Below are 22,013 nucleotides of genomic sequence, written 5' to 3'. Positions count from 1 at the left end.
CGTGTCGTTCACCAGACGGCGGTCTCCTTGGGTGAACCTGAAGTGGTCCCTTCGGGTGGGTGCCTGGAATTTCCTTTTCCGAAGAAAGGATGATCACCTGTCTCTGTTATCATCTGAGCTCAAGCATTTGAACATCGGTATTGCAGCACTCTCTGAGGTTCGGAGACCGGATAGTGATGAGATCATGGTGGTTGGTCACACCTACTGTTGGTCGGCTTGTTCTGATGGTTGCCATGCTCAAGGAGTTGCCAGCTGTGCCCAATGAGCTGACTCCAATGATATTTGAGGTAACACCGGTCAATGAGTGTATTATGAGACTAAGGATTCGTCATTCCATGGGTGCCCTTTCCCTGGTCTCTCCGACTGAGGTGAGTGATCTCACCGTGAAGGACGCATTCTATTCCGCACTCGAGTCTGTGGTTGATCAGTGCCCCAGGTGAGACACTCTTCTAGTCTTGGGGGATTTAAATGCATTGATGTGAACTGACAGGGATGGTTATGAGACATGTGTTGGTCCCCACGGGTCTGGAACTGTGAACCAGAATAGGATTAAGTTCCTTGACTTTGCAAGAAGTCGTGGACTTCGGGTGGCTGGTTCATGGTTTCAGCACCCACAGACTCATCGCTGGACATGGTATTTCAACGTTGGTGGTGCGGCAAAGAAGATTGACCATATGCTCATTAATGGTTGCTGGTGTATCATTCAGAACTGCAGCGTCTACCTGAGTACTGAGTTCCTCAATACTTACCACAGGCTTGTTGTAGCAACTTTGAAGTTGTAGCTTAAATCTGGGAGAATGGTATCATCCCAGGCTTGGCTGGTTGTTGGCAAGCTCAAGGATGAGAGGGTAGCTGAGGAGTTTGCGAACAGGCTGAGTGGAGATTTGGGGGGGTCTGGATGTTTTGGGGAATCCTGAAGAGTTGTGGGGTATCATGAAGACCACCTTCGTTGATGTTGCCGGTGGATGTCTTGGAACTCACCAGAGGGCGAAGAAGAATTTTGTCTCTCAAGGGACACTTCATACCTTTGACTAGAGTCACAGCGCCAGGCTTAATGACAGAGCTGAACTGTTCAGGGAGTTGAGGCGTAAAACTGTACGTGCACTAAGGGTGGTCGAGGTGGCCTATGTGCTAGCAATCTATGAGAGGGTAGAGCATCACCTGTAGTCAAGTGATTCTCAACCTGCTTACAGGAGAATTCACACATTGCGTTCCTCCAAGCCCGTCCCTCGGTGTATTGCCGTTAGAGCGGAGGGTGGTCGGCTCTTGACAGAGGAGTCCCAAGTGAAGGCCCGCTGAGCTGATTAATTTGAGCGGCTTTACCAGGCTGATCCACCAGCTGTTGAGTTGGATGTCAGGAGTGTTACTATCCTGATTGCTGACCCTCCAATCAACTGTGATCCACCTTCGTTTGTGGAAACGCAGGCTGCAGTGAAATGGTTGAAATGGGGTAAGGCTGCTGGGATTTGTGGCATCCATGCTGAACTTCTCAAGGCTGGTGGAAATGCTGTACTCGTGTCGTTGCATGCAGTTTTGTGCTGTGCCTGGAACACAGGCATCATCCCAACTGACTGGAAGAGGGGCCTTGTTGTCCCTCTCTGTAAACGGAGGAATGATCACCAGAACTGCAACCACTACCGAGGGGTGACGCTGCTCTCAGTGACGGGGAAGGTCTTTGCTTGGATAACTCTTGAGAGGGTTCGCTACCATCTGTTTGAGCACCAATGGCCAGAGCAGTCAGGCTTTGCACCAAAGAGGTAAACGATTGACCGTATCCTTGCTCTTCAGGTCCTCACTGAACGCAGACCAGAGTTTCGACAGGGGCTGCTTCGGCTCATGTTGATCTCTGCAAAGTGTTCTAGTCAGTGAATCAGGATGCCCTCTGAAGGATTATTGGTCTTTGTGGGGTGCCACCAAAATGATCAATCTGATGTCTGAACTCTACTCTGGTACTGAGAGTGCTGTGAGATGTGGTGGTACCATCTCTGACTTATTTCCAGTTGTTACTGGAGTTCGTCAGGGATGTGTACTGGCCCCCACACTTTTTATCGCTTGTGTGGACTGGATTCTGCGGAGGATGTCAGAGAGATCAAGCTGTGATGCATCGTTTGGGAATGTCAAGATCTCTGACCTTGATTTCGCAAATGACGCAGTCATCTTTGCGAAGACTCTAGATATCCTTTTGTGGACTTTCGAGGTGCTGAATGAGGAGTCGAAGCCACTGGGATTATGACTTTCCTACATCAAAACTAAGACCCAGGCTTTCATGACATCTTGGATGTTGCTATGTTGTCTGTTCCTGTTTTTGGTGAGGACATAGAAGTCACCGAGAGATTCACTTACCTTGGCAGTAATATTCATGTCTCTGCTGACTGTGAGCTGAAGTTCAATCAACGTCTGGGTCTTGCCTGGGGAGTCATGGATTCACTAGATCATGGGGTGTGGCGCTGCCGGTACCTGTGCGGGAGGATGAAAGTCCGAGTCTTCAGGTTCTTGGTGCTTCTAGTCTTGCTCTATGGATGTGAGACTTGCACTCTGACCAGGGATCTGAGACGGAGACTTAATTCGTTCGGTACCAGGTCTCTTCCGAGACTCGTTGGCCATTGCTGGTCAGACTTTGTGTCTAACGAGCGGTTGCTGAGAGAGACTGAAATGAGATTTGTTACCTGCATAGTCCGTGAGCATGAGCTGAGGCTGTATGGACATGTGGCTCGTTTTCCTGACGCTGATCCTGCTCACCAGATTCTCTCAGCGCGGGAGCCTTGTGAGTGGAGGAGGCCGATGGGCCGACCACGTGCCTCGTTGTTGCAGCAGGTTGATCAGCATCTCAAGGAGATAGGGATGGGTCAGGCATCTGCCTGGGGGATTGCCAGATGGATGCCCCTGGTGTGCCGATGGAAAGTGGATGCAGCGACGCGCTGCTCTGGCACATGCCCCCAGACCTGACCTGATCTGCTTCCCCCCTGCATTTGAAAATATTCGCACACAGGCAAAGCTCAACATTCAACCAGAAGTGCATCAGTGCATGATATCAAACGAGATACATTTTAATGTTATAAATACAACATGGAATCTCAGTTTATTTGACATTTCTTTATAAAAACATATCTATCAGCCATCTTGCCTGGGTTTGAATCTCGGCCCAGCTGCAAACTGTAATCCCGGTGTTTCACAGACTGGGTGAATCATCAATGTTTGTGCCGTCCCTCTGATGGATATTAAACTGGTGTCCTGTCTACCGACATTTGTTTGTGGACATTGAAGATCCCCAAGGTGTCCTTCACAGAAAGTTAGCATTGCCACCACCGTGGCTAAATTCCTGCCCAAACTACTGCTGGGAAGGCAATGGCAAACCACCCAGGATAAGTCTTGCTCAGGAAGCAGCTTCAGCAGCACCAACGCTCTGCAACATAGGACAAGGATTATCACAAAGTTGAACAAACCATTCTGGTGTTGTTAATAACAATAGCCTCTACTGAAAGTCTTTTAACAAATGTCGCAGTGCAAGGTGAACATTTCATGAAATATAAACCTACATTTCGCATTGTGACCGGTCAGTATATGGGATAACCTGTGACCCTGTGACCGGACCGGTCAAGAAAATACTGACCGGCCCAAGCATTGTGACCGAAAGATTACGTTTCATCGATGACATAATTTGTTTAGAGTTAGAGTGTCCGTTCAAAGAGGATAGTACATGACATAGAGAGAGGTGAGAGGGGGAGAGACGAGAGGGAGTGGGAGGGAGAGAGGAGGGTAACATAGGGAGAAGGAGTGTGTGGGGGGGGGGGTGGGGGAGGAGGAGAAGCTTCCTTCTGTATTCATTCTGTCCACCCCATTCATCGCCACCCCATTGTTTTTCCAAGTCTCCCTCCATTTTGTCCTTCAACTCTGCTGTTGGTGCCCCCCTCTCTCTGCTGTTCTTTTTTCTGTTGCGTCCTGATCCGTTCAGTGTTCCAGTTCATCCATGAGCCTTGACTCTGCAGACAAAAAACTATCACGGGTTGGCAACCATTGCGCAGACTCGATGTGCCATATGATCTTTTTCTGTTAAAGTTCCTTGGAAGGGAATCATCTGTTATACTTTGTGAACTGTGGTGTCCGTCCGAGCATTCGTCTGTCTCCTGTTTGCGACGGTCACTTCTCACCCTGCGTTTGAAAAGCTCAACATTCAATTTTGAAATGATGGGATAACAGGCATGAGTAATGTTGATGCCAAGTTTGATTTCGTAACAGGATATTTTAGACTCTTTTGAGACAAATCCAACCTCCGCCGCCTTATGTTGCACCACCATTTTGCGGTGGATGGTATAAGTAGCTCAGAGCTTTGGCTCTGTGTGAAACCAAGGGTGCAACACAATTAACCTTTCCAAAAGTCCATGAAATATTATTGAAATCGATAGATTAACTTAAACGTTTCCCGTCATTGGGGATGGATACTTTTGCTTTTGCCGTCACAGGGGACGCGTACTCGTCCGAGTACAACAATAACACTGCCAGCAGATTCCTTTCAAAATGTTTGGAGGATTTGAAGAGTGGAGGGTCTTCAAGAAGAAGCATTTGTACATTCATATTTGAATTCTGGTTTTCTTCCCGAAGGCAGGTTCATGACTGCTGAAGCAGTTTCTTAACAAGGGTTCCACTAGGTAGGTGGTTTGCATTTGTTCATGGTGCTGCTAATAGCTTGCCTACTCTTCATGAAGGATACTGTGAGATCTTTAACGTCGACCAACTAAAGACGGGATGACCGTTTAACGTCCATCCAAGCGGGACGTCAGACATATTGATGAATAACTCTGCCAACACCAACATTTGAAGACCCAGGTTGGAGTGGAGGAAATAAAGGAACAGCTAGGTAATCTAAGAGTGGATAAGGCTTCGGGTCCAGATAATATGCACCTGAGAGTATTTATGGAGGTAGCTGAGTAGGTAAGCGAGATGTTAACGGATATTTTCAATATCTCACTGGAGTCAGGACAGGTACCGGAGGATTGGAGAGTATCAATTGTAACACCATTATTTAATAAAGGATCCAGAGAAGAATTTGGAAACTACAGACCGGTAAGTTTGACTTCAGTTGTGGGGAAGGTGTTGGAGACATTAATTCAGGACCAGATGAGGAACCATTTAAACCAATACAAACTAATTCTAGGTAGTCAACATGGGTTTACCAAAGGTAGTTCATGTCTAACAAATATTTTAGAGTTCGATGAAGCAGAGTCTGATTGGGGTGGATGAGGGAATGGTAGTGGACAAAGTATATGTAGACTTTAAATATGATCTCAGCTTGTTTTGGGGGATTAATAATTATAACACCCAACCGATGCAGTCAATGTGAGCCCAGCCCTCTGTAAACGTGTAAAAATTGCACGCACAGCAATTTCAAGAACATTAATTGCACAAATAACAGTATTTTGTTCTCTTTAATGAGCAAGCCAGTGGTTTCACCCTCAATCACAAGGTCTCACGACCTACTTAACAATCACAGGGCCCCGTGACCTAATTAACATTAATCAGTTTAATTGCTTTGTTGGACAAACTCGTTGCTGTCCTTGAGGATGAAAGAAAAACAAACATTCAGGATTTTTTTTTCTTACAGTGTCGAGGCTCATGGAGGAGCGGGAACATAAAACGGATCAGGGCGTAACAGAACAAAAGGAACAGCAGAAAAAGAGAGGGGGGAACACACCAACAGCAGAGAGCAGGGTTCAGGGACATAACAGAGGAAGACTTAGACAAATAAGGAATGTGTGGAAGAATATGGGGGGTAGCAGAGGACACACTTGGTGAACAAGATGGATACAGAAGTAAAGTCTCAGGAAAGAAAAACTGGAAACTTGGAAAGAGGTGGGTGTGCTTGGGGAGGGATAACGGGGCTAATGTGATATCAATCTGAGCCCCAAACAGTAAGTCATTACAGCTTTACTAATGATTATGGAGTGGGTTTCAAAAGAAACAGTGCTCAGTAGAAACTGGACATCTCGTGTGCAGAAACGACAAAGTCTCCCAGAGGAAGGTGTTCATTGTCAAACACAACAAAGACATATCAGAGGGAGCAGAAGATTTGTTTTTGAAGATGATTGAACAGTTACGGCAAAATTTATAGCCATTGCTGAAAGTGCGACCAGTTCAAACACATGAAGAGGTATTTTGTTACATGCTCTGATACTTTTGAAAATGCACTATACATTAGCTATACCATTGTATTATTGTGGAAATTATTCCTGGAGGTTAATAAAATACCAATCCAATAAATGCTGTTAGTGTGTGTGTGTGTGTGTGTGTGTGTGTGTGTGTGTGTGTGTGTGTGTGTGTGTGTGTGTCCTTAACTCCAAAACCATGAAACCTAGCGACCTGAAACTTTGTAAGCATACTAAGGGACCTCAAAGGGAGTGCATTAGTGAAAATTGGGTGTTTGGGTGGATTAAAACACCCCTTTTTGAAGATAATTAACGGACTTATTTAATATTATCCTTAATCAGGCATGACCTCGGACACCTCGCTCTACCTGGATGGGGTCTTAATTCACCATATTTTTTGGCCTGCTCAACAAAACACACACAAGGAAATACACCACCTCCTCCACCATATTGGGATCGTTACTTAAAAGGAGGTCGAACACTGTACTCCCGCTAGTGGGCTTATCTACAAACTGGGTTAAAAAAAAAAGCAATCCTGGACTAAAACCAGGAAATCCTCATCTGCTCTTCCCTTTCCCTGTTCCTGGACCCAATCTATCCCTGGCAAGTTAAAATCCCCCTTCATCAATACTCTTCCCTTACCACATTCCCTTTTGAATTCTTCATGTACGCCTCCTTCCTCCTCTTCCTTCCCACCCAGAGCCCTATAAAAGCATCCTACCAGTATCTTACTGTTTTTACAATCTCTAATCTGTATCCATACAAAATCCTCAAAATTTATTCCCTCCTTAATGTCACCCCTTTCTCTTGATGCAATGCTGTCCTTTACCCAGATTACTACTCCTCCTCCGATTCTCTCCTTCCTATCACACTGAGACACCTTGTAGCCTTCTTATCCTGTCCTCCAGTTACTCTCCTCCTTAAACCATGTCTCACTCACTGCAACTATATCGTACTCCTCGCTATCTACTTTGGCTTCAAGCTCTTCCATCTTATTATTTAAACTTCTGGCATTGGTGCAGAATATATTTAAATTTTCCCTTCCTCAAGTTATATTTTCTTGCCTGGCCTTGCTCATCACAATTACATCATCTGTTACATCCTTAATAGCTTCCCCACCCTCCATTGACCTAAAAAAAAAGCCTCAATTCCCACTGCAAACTTTGCTGCCCCCTTTATATTTAACATATGGCATAACTTATTATTGTTGTTCGACCATGGAAACTTTTAAACAGCACTTCCATGATTACTCCCTCTCTGTAATTCGTTATCCCATATCTTTGATGATGATGATGATAATGACAACCTTCATAAACACAAACCTACAACCCCTGACACAAATCTCAAACAAAATATGCAAAACAACACACACACACACACACACACACACACACACAACTATAAGAGCATCAGGAGAGCGCATACCTCCGCCACGCAATGCCTGATCCACGAGAACATACCGGGCCCAATACATTTTTGAAATATCATTCTATACAGTACCATATTGTTTTGGGCCTGATCTCTCAATGGTGAAGCAGATAATTAGATGAGCCAATTGGGGCAGAGGATAAGCAAGATACATTGGTGAAGAAGTTGGTCATCATCAAATCCAGAAGGGAAGAATTTCCATGGAGAGAAATCCGGTTCGGAAAATTCATGGATTGAGTCAGTCCCATGTAGTCACTGAAATATTTTTCAGAAGTGCCATGGCTGGTGAGAGAGGAACCAACACCCAGCCAATTATCATGGAGACAATTGAAATCACCACATATGAGGAAGAGAGAGTTGGGAAGAGTGATTAAAAGTTTCTTCATGTCATCTGAGAGAGAGATGTAGATGTAGTCATCACTGTTGGGAGGACAGTATAACACACAGACAAACATCATCAGACATAACCCCCCTTGATTTTTTTTTTCTGTGAGGGTTTGTCAAAGATGTTGTTTACAACACCAAGGTGGTGAACCTGCACGATGTTCGTTCTCGGATCACAGCTACATGCACACTGGTGGACACAAACATGTTGAGCTGAACATGGCAAGAACTCATTGTACCGCCTTGATGTCCTGCGCGTGACGAACGGAGCTCATGTTGAAGTGTATTGATGGTGTGCACAAAACTTTATAAGTTTCTGTATTATATAAATCAAAGGGTATCGTCGTATCAATTGTGGTTCTAAATATATTAACAACCAAAGTTGTCCGGGTCTTTTTGGAACACACTGCATAACACTAATTAAAAAATCAATCCTTTAAAAACATCAATACTCCACACTCACAAGGGAAGCCTCATTTATTTCATGAAACTAAGGTAAGGTAAGGTAAGGTAAGGTGCTTAAAGCCCCAAATAGTCTTCTGAAGTCACTTTCTCCATTTGGGATTTTGATTTAGATGAGCTGCACACATTGTCCACAGGTACACACTCACACAGTGCTCCCATCCGTACAGGGCCCATGACTGCACACACGGCCTGTAACTGCACGCAGGGCCCACCTTTTCCTTTGACAGCGTTATATTTCCAATATCCTTAGACTAAGAGCATATAACTTCCTATAGCTGAAGGACGAGGTGTCCCGAATACATCTCCATCGCATCTCATGTTCTTTCCAGGTGCTTCCTGTGACGCTATGACCAACGATTGGACAAACTCCACTTCGATGTGGGCCTCTGGCTCGACCACAAACAGCAATTTGACCAATTCGACAAGCCAGTGCAGCCCAAAGCTGCAAGGGCAAACTGGCATTTGGTACGGGGGAGAGACCTGCTTGCTGTTGGCACTGCTGATCCCGCAGACCCTTCGCTTCCACCCTCAGATCTTCAAGACGTCCCTGGGAGCAGGTACATACCTAAAGTCAGCCGAAGGTTCCCCGTTTTGCTCAAGCGATGCTGACCGACTCGAGGTACAAATGCTTTCCTGCTTGGTAGCTTCTCTCAGAAAATGTTCCCTTAATAGTAAAACAAAAGTCAAAATTTCGCAAACTTATAAACACCAAATCAGATCATTATTTTTTTTTTGCAAGATTTGAGGCACAGATCCGATCTCTTGGTGTCACTTACTATAGAAAACATAATGACCCTGATGTCACAGAGAAACCCTACTGACAAAGGACGAGCAATGCAAATGCAGAAAAGGAAGCAGCAGTTTGGAATTTGGGTCTCTGGGTTGGTAACAGCCAGATCTCACATATCCCGGAGAACACGGAGTGGTCCCGGAATTTCAGGCAGCTTCTTCCCAGGTTACTGACTTACAATGGGCAACCATTTTCGAAAAAAAACCTGCAGATTGGTCAACCGGCCTTGTCTCCATATTTGCAGGATGACATGCACCGAGTTGCAACTCCTCCAGAATCAGTGTGTAGGAAAACTTGACTCCAAAGGGAAAGGAAGCGTGGGAAAAGGAAACTCCGAGGCGAGTACACGACTGCATGGAATGAGATAATGGACCTTTGCTGAGATATTCCATGGTGGTCTCTCACTCAAGAACTAACCGGGCTTAAATCTTTCTTCGATTCCAATAACTTATGGCAACAGGTACATTCAAACAATGCAGTGAGTTATAGGAAAACATGCATCGTTCATTCAAATCCATTTTTCAACATTCACGTTTTAACCTTGACCAAAAGTGTTATTGAAAAGTTATTTTTAGTTTTCATTTTGTTTAAATTTAATTAAAATTTAATTCATTAAAAATTTTGTTTCAGATGTTTGTGGTATCATGTACATTTGGGGTGTGAGGGAAGTTGGGGAAGTTGCAGTGTTGGGGACGTTTGGCATGTTGGAGACGTTTGGCGTGTTGGGGATGTTTGGCGTGTTGGGGATGTTTGGCGTGTTGGGGATGTTTGGCGCGTTGGGGACGTTTGGCGCGTTGGGGACGTTTGGCGCGTTGGGGATGTTTGGCGCGTTGGGGACGTTTGGCGCGTTGGGGACGTTTGGCGCGTTGGGGACGTTTGGCGCGTTGGGGACGTTTGGCGCGTTGGGGACGTTTGGCGCGTTGGGGACGTTTGGCGCGTTGGGGACGTTTGGCGCGTTGGGGACGTTTGGCGCGTTGGGGACGTTTGGCGCGTTGGGGACGTTTGGCGCGTTGGGGACGTTTGGCGCGTTGGGGACGTTTGGCGCGTTGGGGACGTTTGGCGCGTTGGGGACGTTTGGCGTGTTGGGGATGTTTGGCACGTTGGGGACGTTTGGCGTGTTGGGGACGTTTGGCGTGTTGGGGATGTTTGGCGCGTTGGGGGACGTTTGGCGCGTTGGGGACGTTTGGCGCGTTGGGGACGTTTGGCGCGTTGGGGATGTTTGGCGTGTTGGGGATGTTTGGCACATTGGGGACGTTTGGCGTGTTGGGGATGTTTGGCGCGTTGGGGACGTTTGGCGCGTTGGGGACGTTTGGCGCGTTGGGGACGTTTGGCGCGTTGGGGACGTTTGGCGCGTTGGGGACGTTTGGCGCGTTGGGGACGTTTGGCGCGTTGGGGACGTTTGGTGCGTTGGGGACGTTTGGCGCGTTGGGGACGTTTGAGGCGTTGGGGACGTTTGGCGCGTTGGGGACGTTTGGTGTGTTCTATATTTTAAAGGTCCTATTGATGTTCGGTATCATGTGCCCCTTGACCTTGCCCTGCAGGATTTGTCTTGCTTGCAGTCTGGGGTGCTGTCAATCGTTGTGCCATGGACGTGCTTGTGTGGCACACGACAATTGCCTTCGTCTGCCTAATTCAGATCGCATTCTTCGTTTATGAACAAACACTCCAAATTGTGAGTTTGTTTCAACTCCATTTTCACACCTAAAATCTATTTGCCTCATTTAAAACAACTTTTGTTTTTTTTTTCAACCTCATCAGTTCCGAGTACCTGCTGTTTTGCGCCCCATCTACAAAACGCACTTTGCGCCCTTGGGGTTCACTCCTCGGATGTTTCGGCGGCTTGTTGGTGGTCCCAGCCGTCTGCGCAACTTGGCACAGAACCAGCCATATGCCATCGAAGAGATCACACCTGCTGGAACCAGTCTCAGCCTCCTTGTTTGTGGGAGGTAACGAGACTGAGTTCAGCAATCGATAAGCAGAGGACGAGTTGGATCAAAACCCAATTCAATTAGATCTGCCAAAAAAAAACCAACACAACAGATTGTGGTTATGGGTGGGAAGAATTGTGGTGCGAGCCAATCCATTTACAACATGACCTCCTTGGTGTTGTTCTTAGATTGAGGGTGAGCCATAAGGGTGAGGTTCTTCACACCATTTGGCCTGGGGAATTTGTGGACTCCCCAGAATTCCGTGCGACTCGGATCCATCCAAGACAGCCATTCCAGGTGATGTTAAAAAAACCAAACAACACATTGCACTTCAAAACAAGTCAGAACTTTCCAAACTCAATGCAATCCATTTCTCACCCTTAAACCAACCACAACTTGCCTAAATTACCATAACCAAATTCTTACTCTTAAACCAACCACAACTTGCCTCTCTAACTGGACAACACACTCTCTCACAATTTAACTTACCCTAACCAGATTTGATGAGTTTAACACTGATGTTGGGAATTCTCTCAGAAATTGGATATATTTGATAATTCCCGTTACAAACGTCACAAGTACCTGCATAGTATTTGGGAATATTTCTCGACACCCGGTATGGTTATCGTCGAGAATGGGTGACAAGACAACCATTTTGTTGTGAAATTACGACATTCATAACCCATGAAAAAGTGTGGAACACGGGTGGAAACACCTCTCGTTGGAGAGTACAGGTAGAAACACCTCTCGTTATGAAGGCCAGGTAGAAATACCTCTCATTGGAGAGCACAGGTAGAAACACCTCTCGCTGGAGAGCACGGGAAGAAACACCTCTCGTTGGAGAGCACAGGTAGAAACACCTCTCGTTGGAGAGCACGGGAAGAAACACCTCTCGTTGGAGAGCACAGGTAGAAACACCTCTCGCTGGAGAGCACAGGTAGAAACACCTCTCATTGGAGAGCACGGGAAGAAACACCTCTCGTTGGAGAGCACGGGAAGAAACACCTCTCGTTGGAGAGCACAGGAAGAAACACCTCTCGCTGGAGAGCACAGGTAGAAACACCTCTCATTGGAGAGCACAGGTAGAAACACCTCTCGTTGGAGAGCACGGGAAGAAACACCTCTCGTTGGAGAGCACAGGTAGAAACACCTCTCGTTGGAGAGCACGGGAAGAAACACCTCTCGCTGGAGAGCACAGGCAGAAATACCTCTCATTGGAGAGCACAGGCAGCAATACCTCTCGTTGGAGAGCACAGGTAGAAACACCTCTCGCTGGAGAGCACGGGAAGAAACACCTCTCATTAGAGAGCACAGGTAGCAATACCTCTCATTGGAGAGCACGGGAAGAAACACCTCTCGCTGGAGAGCACAGGCAGCAATACCTCTCGTTGGAGAGCACAGGTAGAAACACCTCTCGCTGGAGAGCACGGGAAGAAACACCTCTCATTGGAGAGCACAGGTAGCAATACCTCTCGTTGGAGAGCACAGGTAGAAACACCTCTCGTTGGAGAGCACGGGAAGAAACACCTCTCGTTGGAGAGCACAGGAAGCAATACCTCTCATTGGAGAGCACAGGCAGCAATACCTCTCATTAGAAAGCACAGGTATCAATACCTCTCATTGGAGAGCACAGGTAGCAATACCTCTCGTTGGAAAGTATTGGTAGAATCACCACTTGTTGCAAAGCACAATTAGAAACACCTCTCGTTTGAAAGCACAGAAACAACGATCGTTACAAAGCTTAGGTAGAAACACCTCGTCTGAAAGATGGTGTGCTTTTCCAAAGAGACGTTGAAATTTGTCATGATAATGAAAAACGTCCGCTGTTTACTTCATCCATGGTATTCATGATTACCACATCAAAGGGCGGAGGAGCTCCTTGTGAGCCAACGGCCATCCATACCTAGTGCCCAATTGTGTCTGCGGACGTCCTCCTGCAGTTGGGTTACTTCTTATTAGGAGGTTGGTGGCAGGTTCTGCACTCTGGCCACCGGAAAACCGTTCATTTCGCACAAAGTACTAAAAGCAAAAATAAATCTGAAAACCCACTCCGTGGGAGTACCTCCTGTGCGCCCTTCCGTTGGGTTACTTCCTTCCGCAGGGCAGCTCACCGTACGACGGGATTGGGGCAAAGCAATTGGAACCCCCACTCTTTGATGATAGGAGGGAAACCACGGGGTAACCTTACCGGGTCAGATTGCGGGAGAGTGTGTCGGAGTGGTGCTGAGGTGTCATCCACCAGACGGCGATCTCCTTGGGTTAACCTGAGGCGGTCCCTTCGGGTGGGTGCCTGGAATGTCCTATCCCAAAGAGAGGATGATCACCTGACTATGTTATCATCTGAGCTCAAACATTTGGACATCGGTATCGCAGCTCTCTCTGAGGTTCGGAGACTGGATTGCGGCGAGATAATGGTGGGTGGTTACACCTACTATTGGTCGCTCTGATGGTTACCATGCCCAAGGAGCTGCTGTAGCTGTGTCCAATAAGCTGACTCCAATGATAATTGAGGTAACACCGGCCAACGAGTGTATTATGAGACTAAGGATTCGTCACTCCTTAGGTGTCATTTCCCTGATCTCGGTTTATGCTACAGCTGAGGCGAGTGACCTCACCGTGAAGGACGCATTCTACGCCACGCTCAAGTCTGTTGTTGATCCGTGCCACAGCCGAGATACTCTACGAGTCTTGGGGGATTTCAATGCATCGACTGGAACTGATGGCGATGGTTATGAGACGTTTGTTGGTCCCCATGGATCTGGAACTGTGAACCAGAATAGCACTAAGTTCCTTGACTTTGTAAGAAGTCATGGACTTAGGGTGGCCGGTTCATGGTTTAGTGCCCACAAGCTCATCGCTGGACTTGGTATTCCAACGCTGGCGGTGTGGCAAAGGAGATTGACCATGTGCTCGTTGATGGTCGCTGGAGGATGATCCAGAATTGCAGGGTCGACCGGAGTGCTCAGTTCCTCAAAACCGACCACAGGCTTGTTGTAGCAACTCTGAAGTTGCAACTTAAATCCGGGAGAATGGTACCATCCCAGCCGAGGCTGTATATCCGCAAGCTCAAGGACGAGAGGGTAGCTGAGGAGTTTGTGAATCGTCTGAGTGGGGATTTGGGGGGTATGGGTGTTTTAGGGGATCCTGAAGAGTTGTGGAGTGCCTGAAAGACCACTGTCCTTGATGTTGCCGGTGGATGTCTTGGAACTCACTGGAGGGTGAAAAAGGATTTTGTGTCTCTTGGGACACTGGACACCATTGCCCAGAGTTGCAGAGTCAGGCTGAATGGCAGAGCTGAGCTGTTCAGGGAGCTGAGGCGTAAAACTGTACATGTGCGATGGGTGGACAAGGAGGCCTATGTGTAAGGAATCTTTGAGGGGGTAGAGCATCACCTGTGGTCAAGTGATTCTCGTCCTGCTTACAGGGGAATTCACACATTGCGTTCATCCAAGCCCATCCCTCGGAGCACTGCAGTTTGAGCAGAGGGCGATAGGCTCTTGACAGAAGAGTCCGAAGTGAAGGCCCGCTGGGCCGGTTACTTTGAGCGTTTGTACCAGGCTGATCCACCAGTTGTCGAGTTGGACGTCAAGGGTGTTACTATCGCTATTGCTGACCCTCCAATCAGCTGTGGTCCACCTTCGTTTGTGAAAACATAGGCTGCGGTGAACCGGTTGAAATGGGGTAAAGCTCCAGGGATCTGTAGCATCCATGCTGAACTTCTCAAGGCTGGTGGAAATGCTGCACTCGTGTCGTTGAATACAGTTCTGTGTTCTGCCTGGAACACAGGCATCATCCCAACTGACTGGAAGAGGGGCCTTGTTGTCCCTCTCTGGGAAGGGAAGGTTGATCGCCAGGACTGCAACAACTACCGAGGGGTGACGCTGCTCTCAGTGCCGGGCAAGGTGTTTGCTCGGATAATTCTTGATCAGGTTCGCCAGCATCTGCTTGAGCACCAGCGTCCAGAGCAGTCAGGCTTTACACCAAAGAGGTCAACGATTGACCGTATCCTTGCTCTTCGGGTCCTCACCGAACGCAGACGAGAGTTTCGGCATGGGCTGCTTGCAGCCTATGTTGATCTCTGTAAAGTGTTTGATTCAGTGAATCGGGATGTCCTCTGGAGGATTCTTGGTCTTCGTGGGGTGCCACCAAAACTGATCAATCTGATGTCTGAACTCTACTCTGGTACTGAGAGTGCTGTGAGATGTGGTGGTACCATGTCTGACTTATTTCCAGTTGTTACTGGAGTTCATCAGGGGTGTGTACTGGCCCCCACACTTTTCAGCACTTCTATGGACTGGATTCTAGGGAGGATGTTGGAGAGATCAAGCTGCGGTGCATCGTTTGGGAATGTCAAGGTCTCTGACCTTGATTTTGCAGATGATGCAGTCATCTTTGCGGAGACTGTGGTTATCCTTTTGGGGACCCTGGAAGTACTGAATGAGGAGTCAGAGTCACTGGGATTCTGGGTTTCCTGGGTCAAACGAAGATCCAGGCTTCCAATGACATATTGGATGTTGCTATCCTATACCTGTTTGTGGTGAGGATGCTGAGGTCACGGGGAGATTCACTTACATTGGCAGTGATATTCATGTCTCTGCTGGCTGTGAGCCAGAGGTCAATATAATCTGCGGCAGGTCTGGGGAGTCATGGATTCACTGGATCATGGGGTGTGGCGCTGCCGGTACCTGTGCGGGAGGATGAAAGTCCGAGTCTTCAGGTCCTTGGTGCTTCTAGTCTTGCTCTATGGATGAGATGGACTCTGACCAGGGATCTGAGACAGAGACTTAATTCCTTTGGTACCAGGTCTCTTCGGAGAATCCTTGGCTATCGCTGGTCAGATGTTGTGTCCAATGAACAGTTGCTCAGAGAGATTCAAATGAGATCTGTTACCTGTATGGTCCGTGAGCATCAACTGTGGCTTTATGGACATGTGGCTCGTTTTCTTGAAGCTGATCCTTCTCACCAGATTCTCTCAGCGAAGGAGCCTCATGAGTGGAGGAGGCCAATGGGCCGACCACGTGCCTTGTAGTTGCAGCAGGTTGATCAGTATCTCAATGAGATGGGGATGGGCCAGGCATCTGTGTGGGGGATGGCCTGACGGAGGCCCCTGGGGTACAGGCGGAAAGTGGATGCAGTGATGCGCTGCTTCCGGTGGTCGGCACATGCTCCCATACCTGACCTTACATCCATGGTATACATGATTACCACATCCATGGTGTACATGATTACCACATCCATGGTATTCATGATTACCACATCCACGGTATACACAATTACCACGTCCACAGTCTATATGATTACCACATCCATGGTGTATATGATTACCACATCCACGGTATACACAATTACCACATCCACGGTCTATATGATTACCACATCCATGGTGTATATGATTACCACATCCACGGTCTATATGATTACCACATCCATGGTGTATATGATTACCACATCCACGGTCTATATGATTACCACATCCATGGTGTATATGATTACCACATCCATGGTGTACATGATTACCACATCCATGGTGTACATGATTACCACATCCACGGTGTACATGATTACCACATCCATGGTATACATGATTACCACATCCACGGTATACATGATTACCACATCCACGGTATACATGATTACCACATCCACGGTGTACATGATTACCACATCCATGGTATACATGATTACCGCATCCATGGTGTACATGATTACCACATCCATGGTATACATGATTACCACATCCATGGTGTACATGATTACCACATCCACGGTATACATGATTACCACATCCATGGTATACATGATTACCACATCCATGGTATACATGATTACCACATCCATGGTGTACATGATTACCACATCCATGGTATACATGATTACCACATCCATGGTATACATGATTACCACATCCATGGTGTACATGATTACCACATCCATGGTATACATGATTACCACATCCATGGTATACATGATTACCACATCCACGGTGTACATGATTACCACATCCATGGTGTACATGATTACCACATCCACGGTGTACATGATTACCACATCCATGGTATACATGATTACCACATCCATGGTATACATGATTACCACATCCATGGTGTACATGATTACCACATCCATGGTATACATGATTACCACATCCATGGTGTACATGATTACCACATCCATGGTATACATGATTACCACATCCATGGTATACATGATTACCACATCCATGGTATACATGATTACCACATCCATGGTATACATGATTACCACATCCATGGTGTACATGATTACCACATCCATGGTATACATGATTACCACATCCACAGTGTACATGATTCCCACATCCATGGTAACAAAACGTATTGTTCACACATCTCAATACATTGATGAATATTCAGAATTCTTTGTTCTTCTCTCCATTGGTTACACATGTAAAAGGAAAAAAATAGACCAATCACCACCAATGGTCTTTTCTCCAAAACACTGACCTTTTGATCTTCTCATGCCAATTCCACCTGCTTTATGCTTTTTACAAAGGTGACCTTGAATGGCAGGTTAAATTTATGCTCAGACGTACTGGGCACGTCGACAATGGAGCGCGTGCCGCGCGGTGACTCCGAGTCCCTCGGTTAGGTGAGTGTGGTGGCGGAGGAAGACAGCGTGTTGCTGGGATGGCCGCAAGGTGCTCTACACATCATCATCTCGAGCAAGGTGAAGCTGGGGCACCTCCTGGTCCTGTTGGTCGGACGGGACGTGGTGCACAAGCTGTGCGCCCTCCGCAGCCCGACCAGCAAGGTGCGTACTTGTGGTCCCCTACGCATCCTGACCAGCAAGGTGCGTACTTGTGGTCCCCTACGCATCCTGACCAGCAAGGTGCGTACTTGTGGTCCCCTACGCATCCTGACCAGCAAGGTGCGTACTTGTGGTCCCCTACGCATCCTGACCAGCAAGGTGCGTACTTGTGGTCCCCTACGCATCCTGACCAGCAAGGTGCGTGCTTGTGGTCCCCTACGCATCCTGACCAGCAAGGTGCGTACTTGTGGTCCCCTACGCATCCTGACCAGCAAGGTGCGTACTTGTGGTCCCCTACGCATCCTGACCAGCAAGGTGCGACATCTCAGCAAATCAAAGGACCCCACCCAGGCATTAGGATTCTGGAACTCACAGTCAGATACACTCATTGTGGACTTCTCATGTGATCGGGTTCTGCTTTTCCTCCCATTCCAGAACCCCGCACGGACTCGTCTGACACAGCAGCTTTCGGTGACGAGTGTCCGAAGCAGCTTGGCAAGCACCAGCGATACGGACGAAGGATTACTCACCCCAACAGGTATGCGACTGGGATCATTGCGCACCACTATGGGTGTCCATTCTCCTGTCCCACCGGCTTACATGCCGTGACCCTTTGGAAAGAAGGACATCTCGTGATGATGACCTGCAAGGACTTAGGGCATGGAGCTGTGATGCAACTCAGGTAAAAATAATGGAACCACCGGAGCACGAGTCCCTATCGTATTCCCATGAAAGTCCCACGAATCCACCGCCATTGCGGTGCTCCCACCTCGACCTCCACCACACTATTCTAACCGACCTGGGTTTGCTATGACACTTACTTAACTCTCCCTGTCCAACACACAAACATCAGCCATTACGGAATGTCAATGCCACAGTGACAAATGTGTGTCCGCAGGACTGATGAGACAGGCTTCGTACATGGAGCCAATTGCAGAAACGAGGGAAGACTACGTATTCCGTGCAGCGTCTCCAAAAGCAGAGTGATGGAGCAGATGAAGCGCTCGCTCGCCATATCTCCACCGAAGGCACGGGTCCACCTCCGAAGGCACGGGTCCACCTCCGTGCATCCGGAATGGCCCACACTTGGCATCACCACGAGTCACAAGGATTTGCACAAATGGACTGTTTACTGTTTGCTGCACCACAACGGTGGTCGTATCGAGCGAACTATACCCCCCCCCACCACCCCTCCTCCCCATTTAGGGGTCTCACAAGGGGGTTTGTTCGATCAGATCTTCCATCAAGAACTCGAGGGTATTCAGACGGATGCAAGATCACCGTGCACAGTGTGTTAATGTGTGTTTACAATCACAAAATAACGATTTGCTTGTTGTGCTATACTCTACACCGGATTGTAGTGAAGAGACCTTTTTGTGTAGACCTCTCACCATATCCCAGGAGACCCAGTCCTGCATTAATCCACCATCAGCTTTGCCAAGATTGTATCACAGCTGCTGATCAGAGGACTCTCAACACACTCGTTTCGTCATGAAACGAGAAAGTTATAAAATGTACATCATGCTGGAGATCCATGACGACTCAACACATGTCCCACACACCTGGTCACAGGTGACCTTGAAACACTCGGTAGACACGCCCAGTTCACATTTTTTAATGTAAGACCCATGGAGACCCCACATTGTGAAATAAAACAATGACTGATGTGAATGGGATTTCCTTTGGTTCAACGACTCAAAAGGACACACAATGGATATTGTAAAACATCAATGGAATCACAATAGGGGAATCGCACCACTGGAACCACACCACGGGAATCGCACCACTGGAACCACACCACGGGAATCGCACCACTGGAACCACACCACGGGAATCGCACCACTGGAACCACACCACGGGAATCACACCACAGGAATCGCACCACGGGAATCGCACCATTGGAATCACACCACTGGAACCACACCACGGGAATCGCACCACTGGAATCACACCACGGGAATCGCACCACGGGAATCGCACCATTGGAACCACACCATGGGAATCACATTAAGGGAATCGTACCACTGGAATCGCACCACTGGAATTGCACCATTGGAATCGCACCACTGGAATTGCACCACTGGAATCGCACCACTGGAACCACACCACGGGAATCACACCACTGGAACCACACCACGGGAATCACATTAAGGGAATCGTACCACTGGAATCACACCACTGGAATCGCACCACGGGAATCGCACCATTGGAATCACACCACTGGAACCACACCACGGGAATCACACCACTGGAACCACACCACGGGAATCACATTAAGGGAATCGTACCACTGGAATCACACCACGGGAATCGCACCACTGGAATCGCACCATGGGAATCACATTAAGGGAATCGTACCACTGGAATCGCACCACTGGAATCGCACCACTGGAATCACACCACGGGAATCGCACCACAGGAATCGCACCACGGGAATCGCACCACAGGAACCACACCATGGGAATCGCACCACTGGAACCACACCATGGGAACCACCACATGGGATTGTCCTCGTTACCAAACTGAATTGGTAATTTGTCTAAAAAACAAAGATTAAAACGTCTCAGTTTTACTTTCATTCGGTTTATGAAACGTGGAAACCTGAATGGTCTCGTTGGTCTTCATTGGGTCTCTGAGCAGTGTAGACACCCAGGTGGTGATGGACACATCATATGGTGGTGATGTAGACACCGAGGTGGTGATGTGGACATCCTCAGGTGGTGATGTGGACATCATCAGGTGGTGATGTGGACATCATCAGGTGGTGATGAAGACATCATCAGGTGGTGATGTGGTGCGTGGTTTGGAATCCGTTCAACCGTACTTGGGACGCAGAGACCGAATGGCGGTCAAAGCGACTTTTCGTGCTGAAGGGGATGTTCGCAGCACGGGAACCGAGACCACGAGGCACGGACTGAGCTATTTTAAAACCCCTACCCAAAGGCACGGCTCCACAACCGACCCCCGACCACTCAATACAGCACAACAGACCCCCGACCACTCAATGGAGCACAACCGACCCCCGACCACTCAATGGAGCACAACCGACCCCCGACCACTCAATGGAGCACAACCAACCACCGACCACTCAATACAGCACAACCGACCCCCGACCACTCAATGCAACACAACCTGGCGACGACCACTCAATGCAGCACAACCGACCTCCGACCACTCAATGGAGCACAACCGACCCCGACCACTCAATGGAGCACAACCGACCCCCGACCACTCAATGGAGCACAACCGACCCCCAACCACTCAATACATCACAACAGACCCCCGACCACTCAATGGAGCACAACCGACCCCGACCACTCAATGGAGCACAACCGACCCCCGACCACTCAATACAGCACAACCGACCCCTGACCACTCAATGCAGCACAACCGACCCCCGACCACTCAATGCAGCACAACCGACCCCCCACCACCCAACGCAGCACAACCGACCACCGACCACTCAATGCAGCACAACCGACCACCGACCACTCAATACAGCACAACCGACCCCCGACCACTCAATGCAGTACAACCGACCCCCGACCACTCAATGGAGCAAAACCGACCCCCGACCACTCAATGGAGCACAACCGACCCCCCACCACTCAATGCAGCACAACCGACCCCCGACCACTCAATGGAGCATAACCGACCCCCGACCACTCAATACAGCACAACCGACCCCTGACCACTCAATGCAGCACAACCGACCCCCGACCACTCATTGCAGCACAACCGACCTCCGACCACTCAATGCAGCACAACCGACCCCCGACCACTCAATGGAGCACAACAGACCCCCGACCACTCAATGGAGCACAACCGACCCCCGACCACTCAATACAGCACAACCGACCCCTGACCACTCAATGCAGCACAACCGACCCCCGACCACTCAATGCAGCACGTGCATGGAAGGAACCAATAATATCACGAGATACTGTGAAACGTCATACAAGGCTTCAGAAACACAAGGAATCATCAGGAAATGAGACGCAGGTGGAGGGTATTCAGCCCACCATGTCTGCGTCACATCAAGACCACAACAATATATCAACACCACAACAATATATCAACAACACATCAATA

The 22,013-nt window shown here is 48.2% G+C and overlaps 1 protein-coding gene across 3 annotated transcripts in view; it reads left to right on the top strand.

Annotated features, from left to right (window-relative positions):
- Positions 1–22,013, top strand: part of PDXK (pyridoxal kinase) — a 66,960-nt gene that overhangs the window by 1,492 nt on the left and 43,455 nt on the right. For 2 of the 3 annotated variants that reach the window (XM_085859977.1, XM_085859976.1), the window contains exons 2-5: positions 8,747–8,974; positions 10,749–10,879; positions 10,966–11,153; positions 11,324–11,432. In XM_085859977.1, the coding sequence (XP_085716103.1) occupies positions 8,764–8,974; positions 10,749–10,879; positions 10,966–11,153; positions 11,324–11,432 (639 nt within the window). In that variant the 5' untranslated portion in view covers positions 8,747–8,763. The remainder of the gene's footprint in view (positions 1–8,746; positions 8,975–10,748; positions 10,880–10,965; positions 11,154–11,323; positions 11,433–22,013) is intronic. The other variant, XM_085859978.1, reaches the window with a different exon arrangement.

This window comes from Eptatretus burgeri, chromosome 16, assembly GCF_056783735.1.
Source record: "Eptatretus burgeri isolate ZD-2024b chromosome 16, Ebu_testis_v1, whole genome shotgun sequence".
NCBI classification, from domain to species: domain Eukaryota; kingdom Metazoa; phylum Chordata; class Myxini; order Myxiniformes; family Myxinidae; genus Eptatretus; species Eptatretus burgeri.
This window is presented reverse-complemented; position numbering and strand designations above follow the sequence as displayed.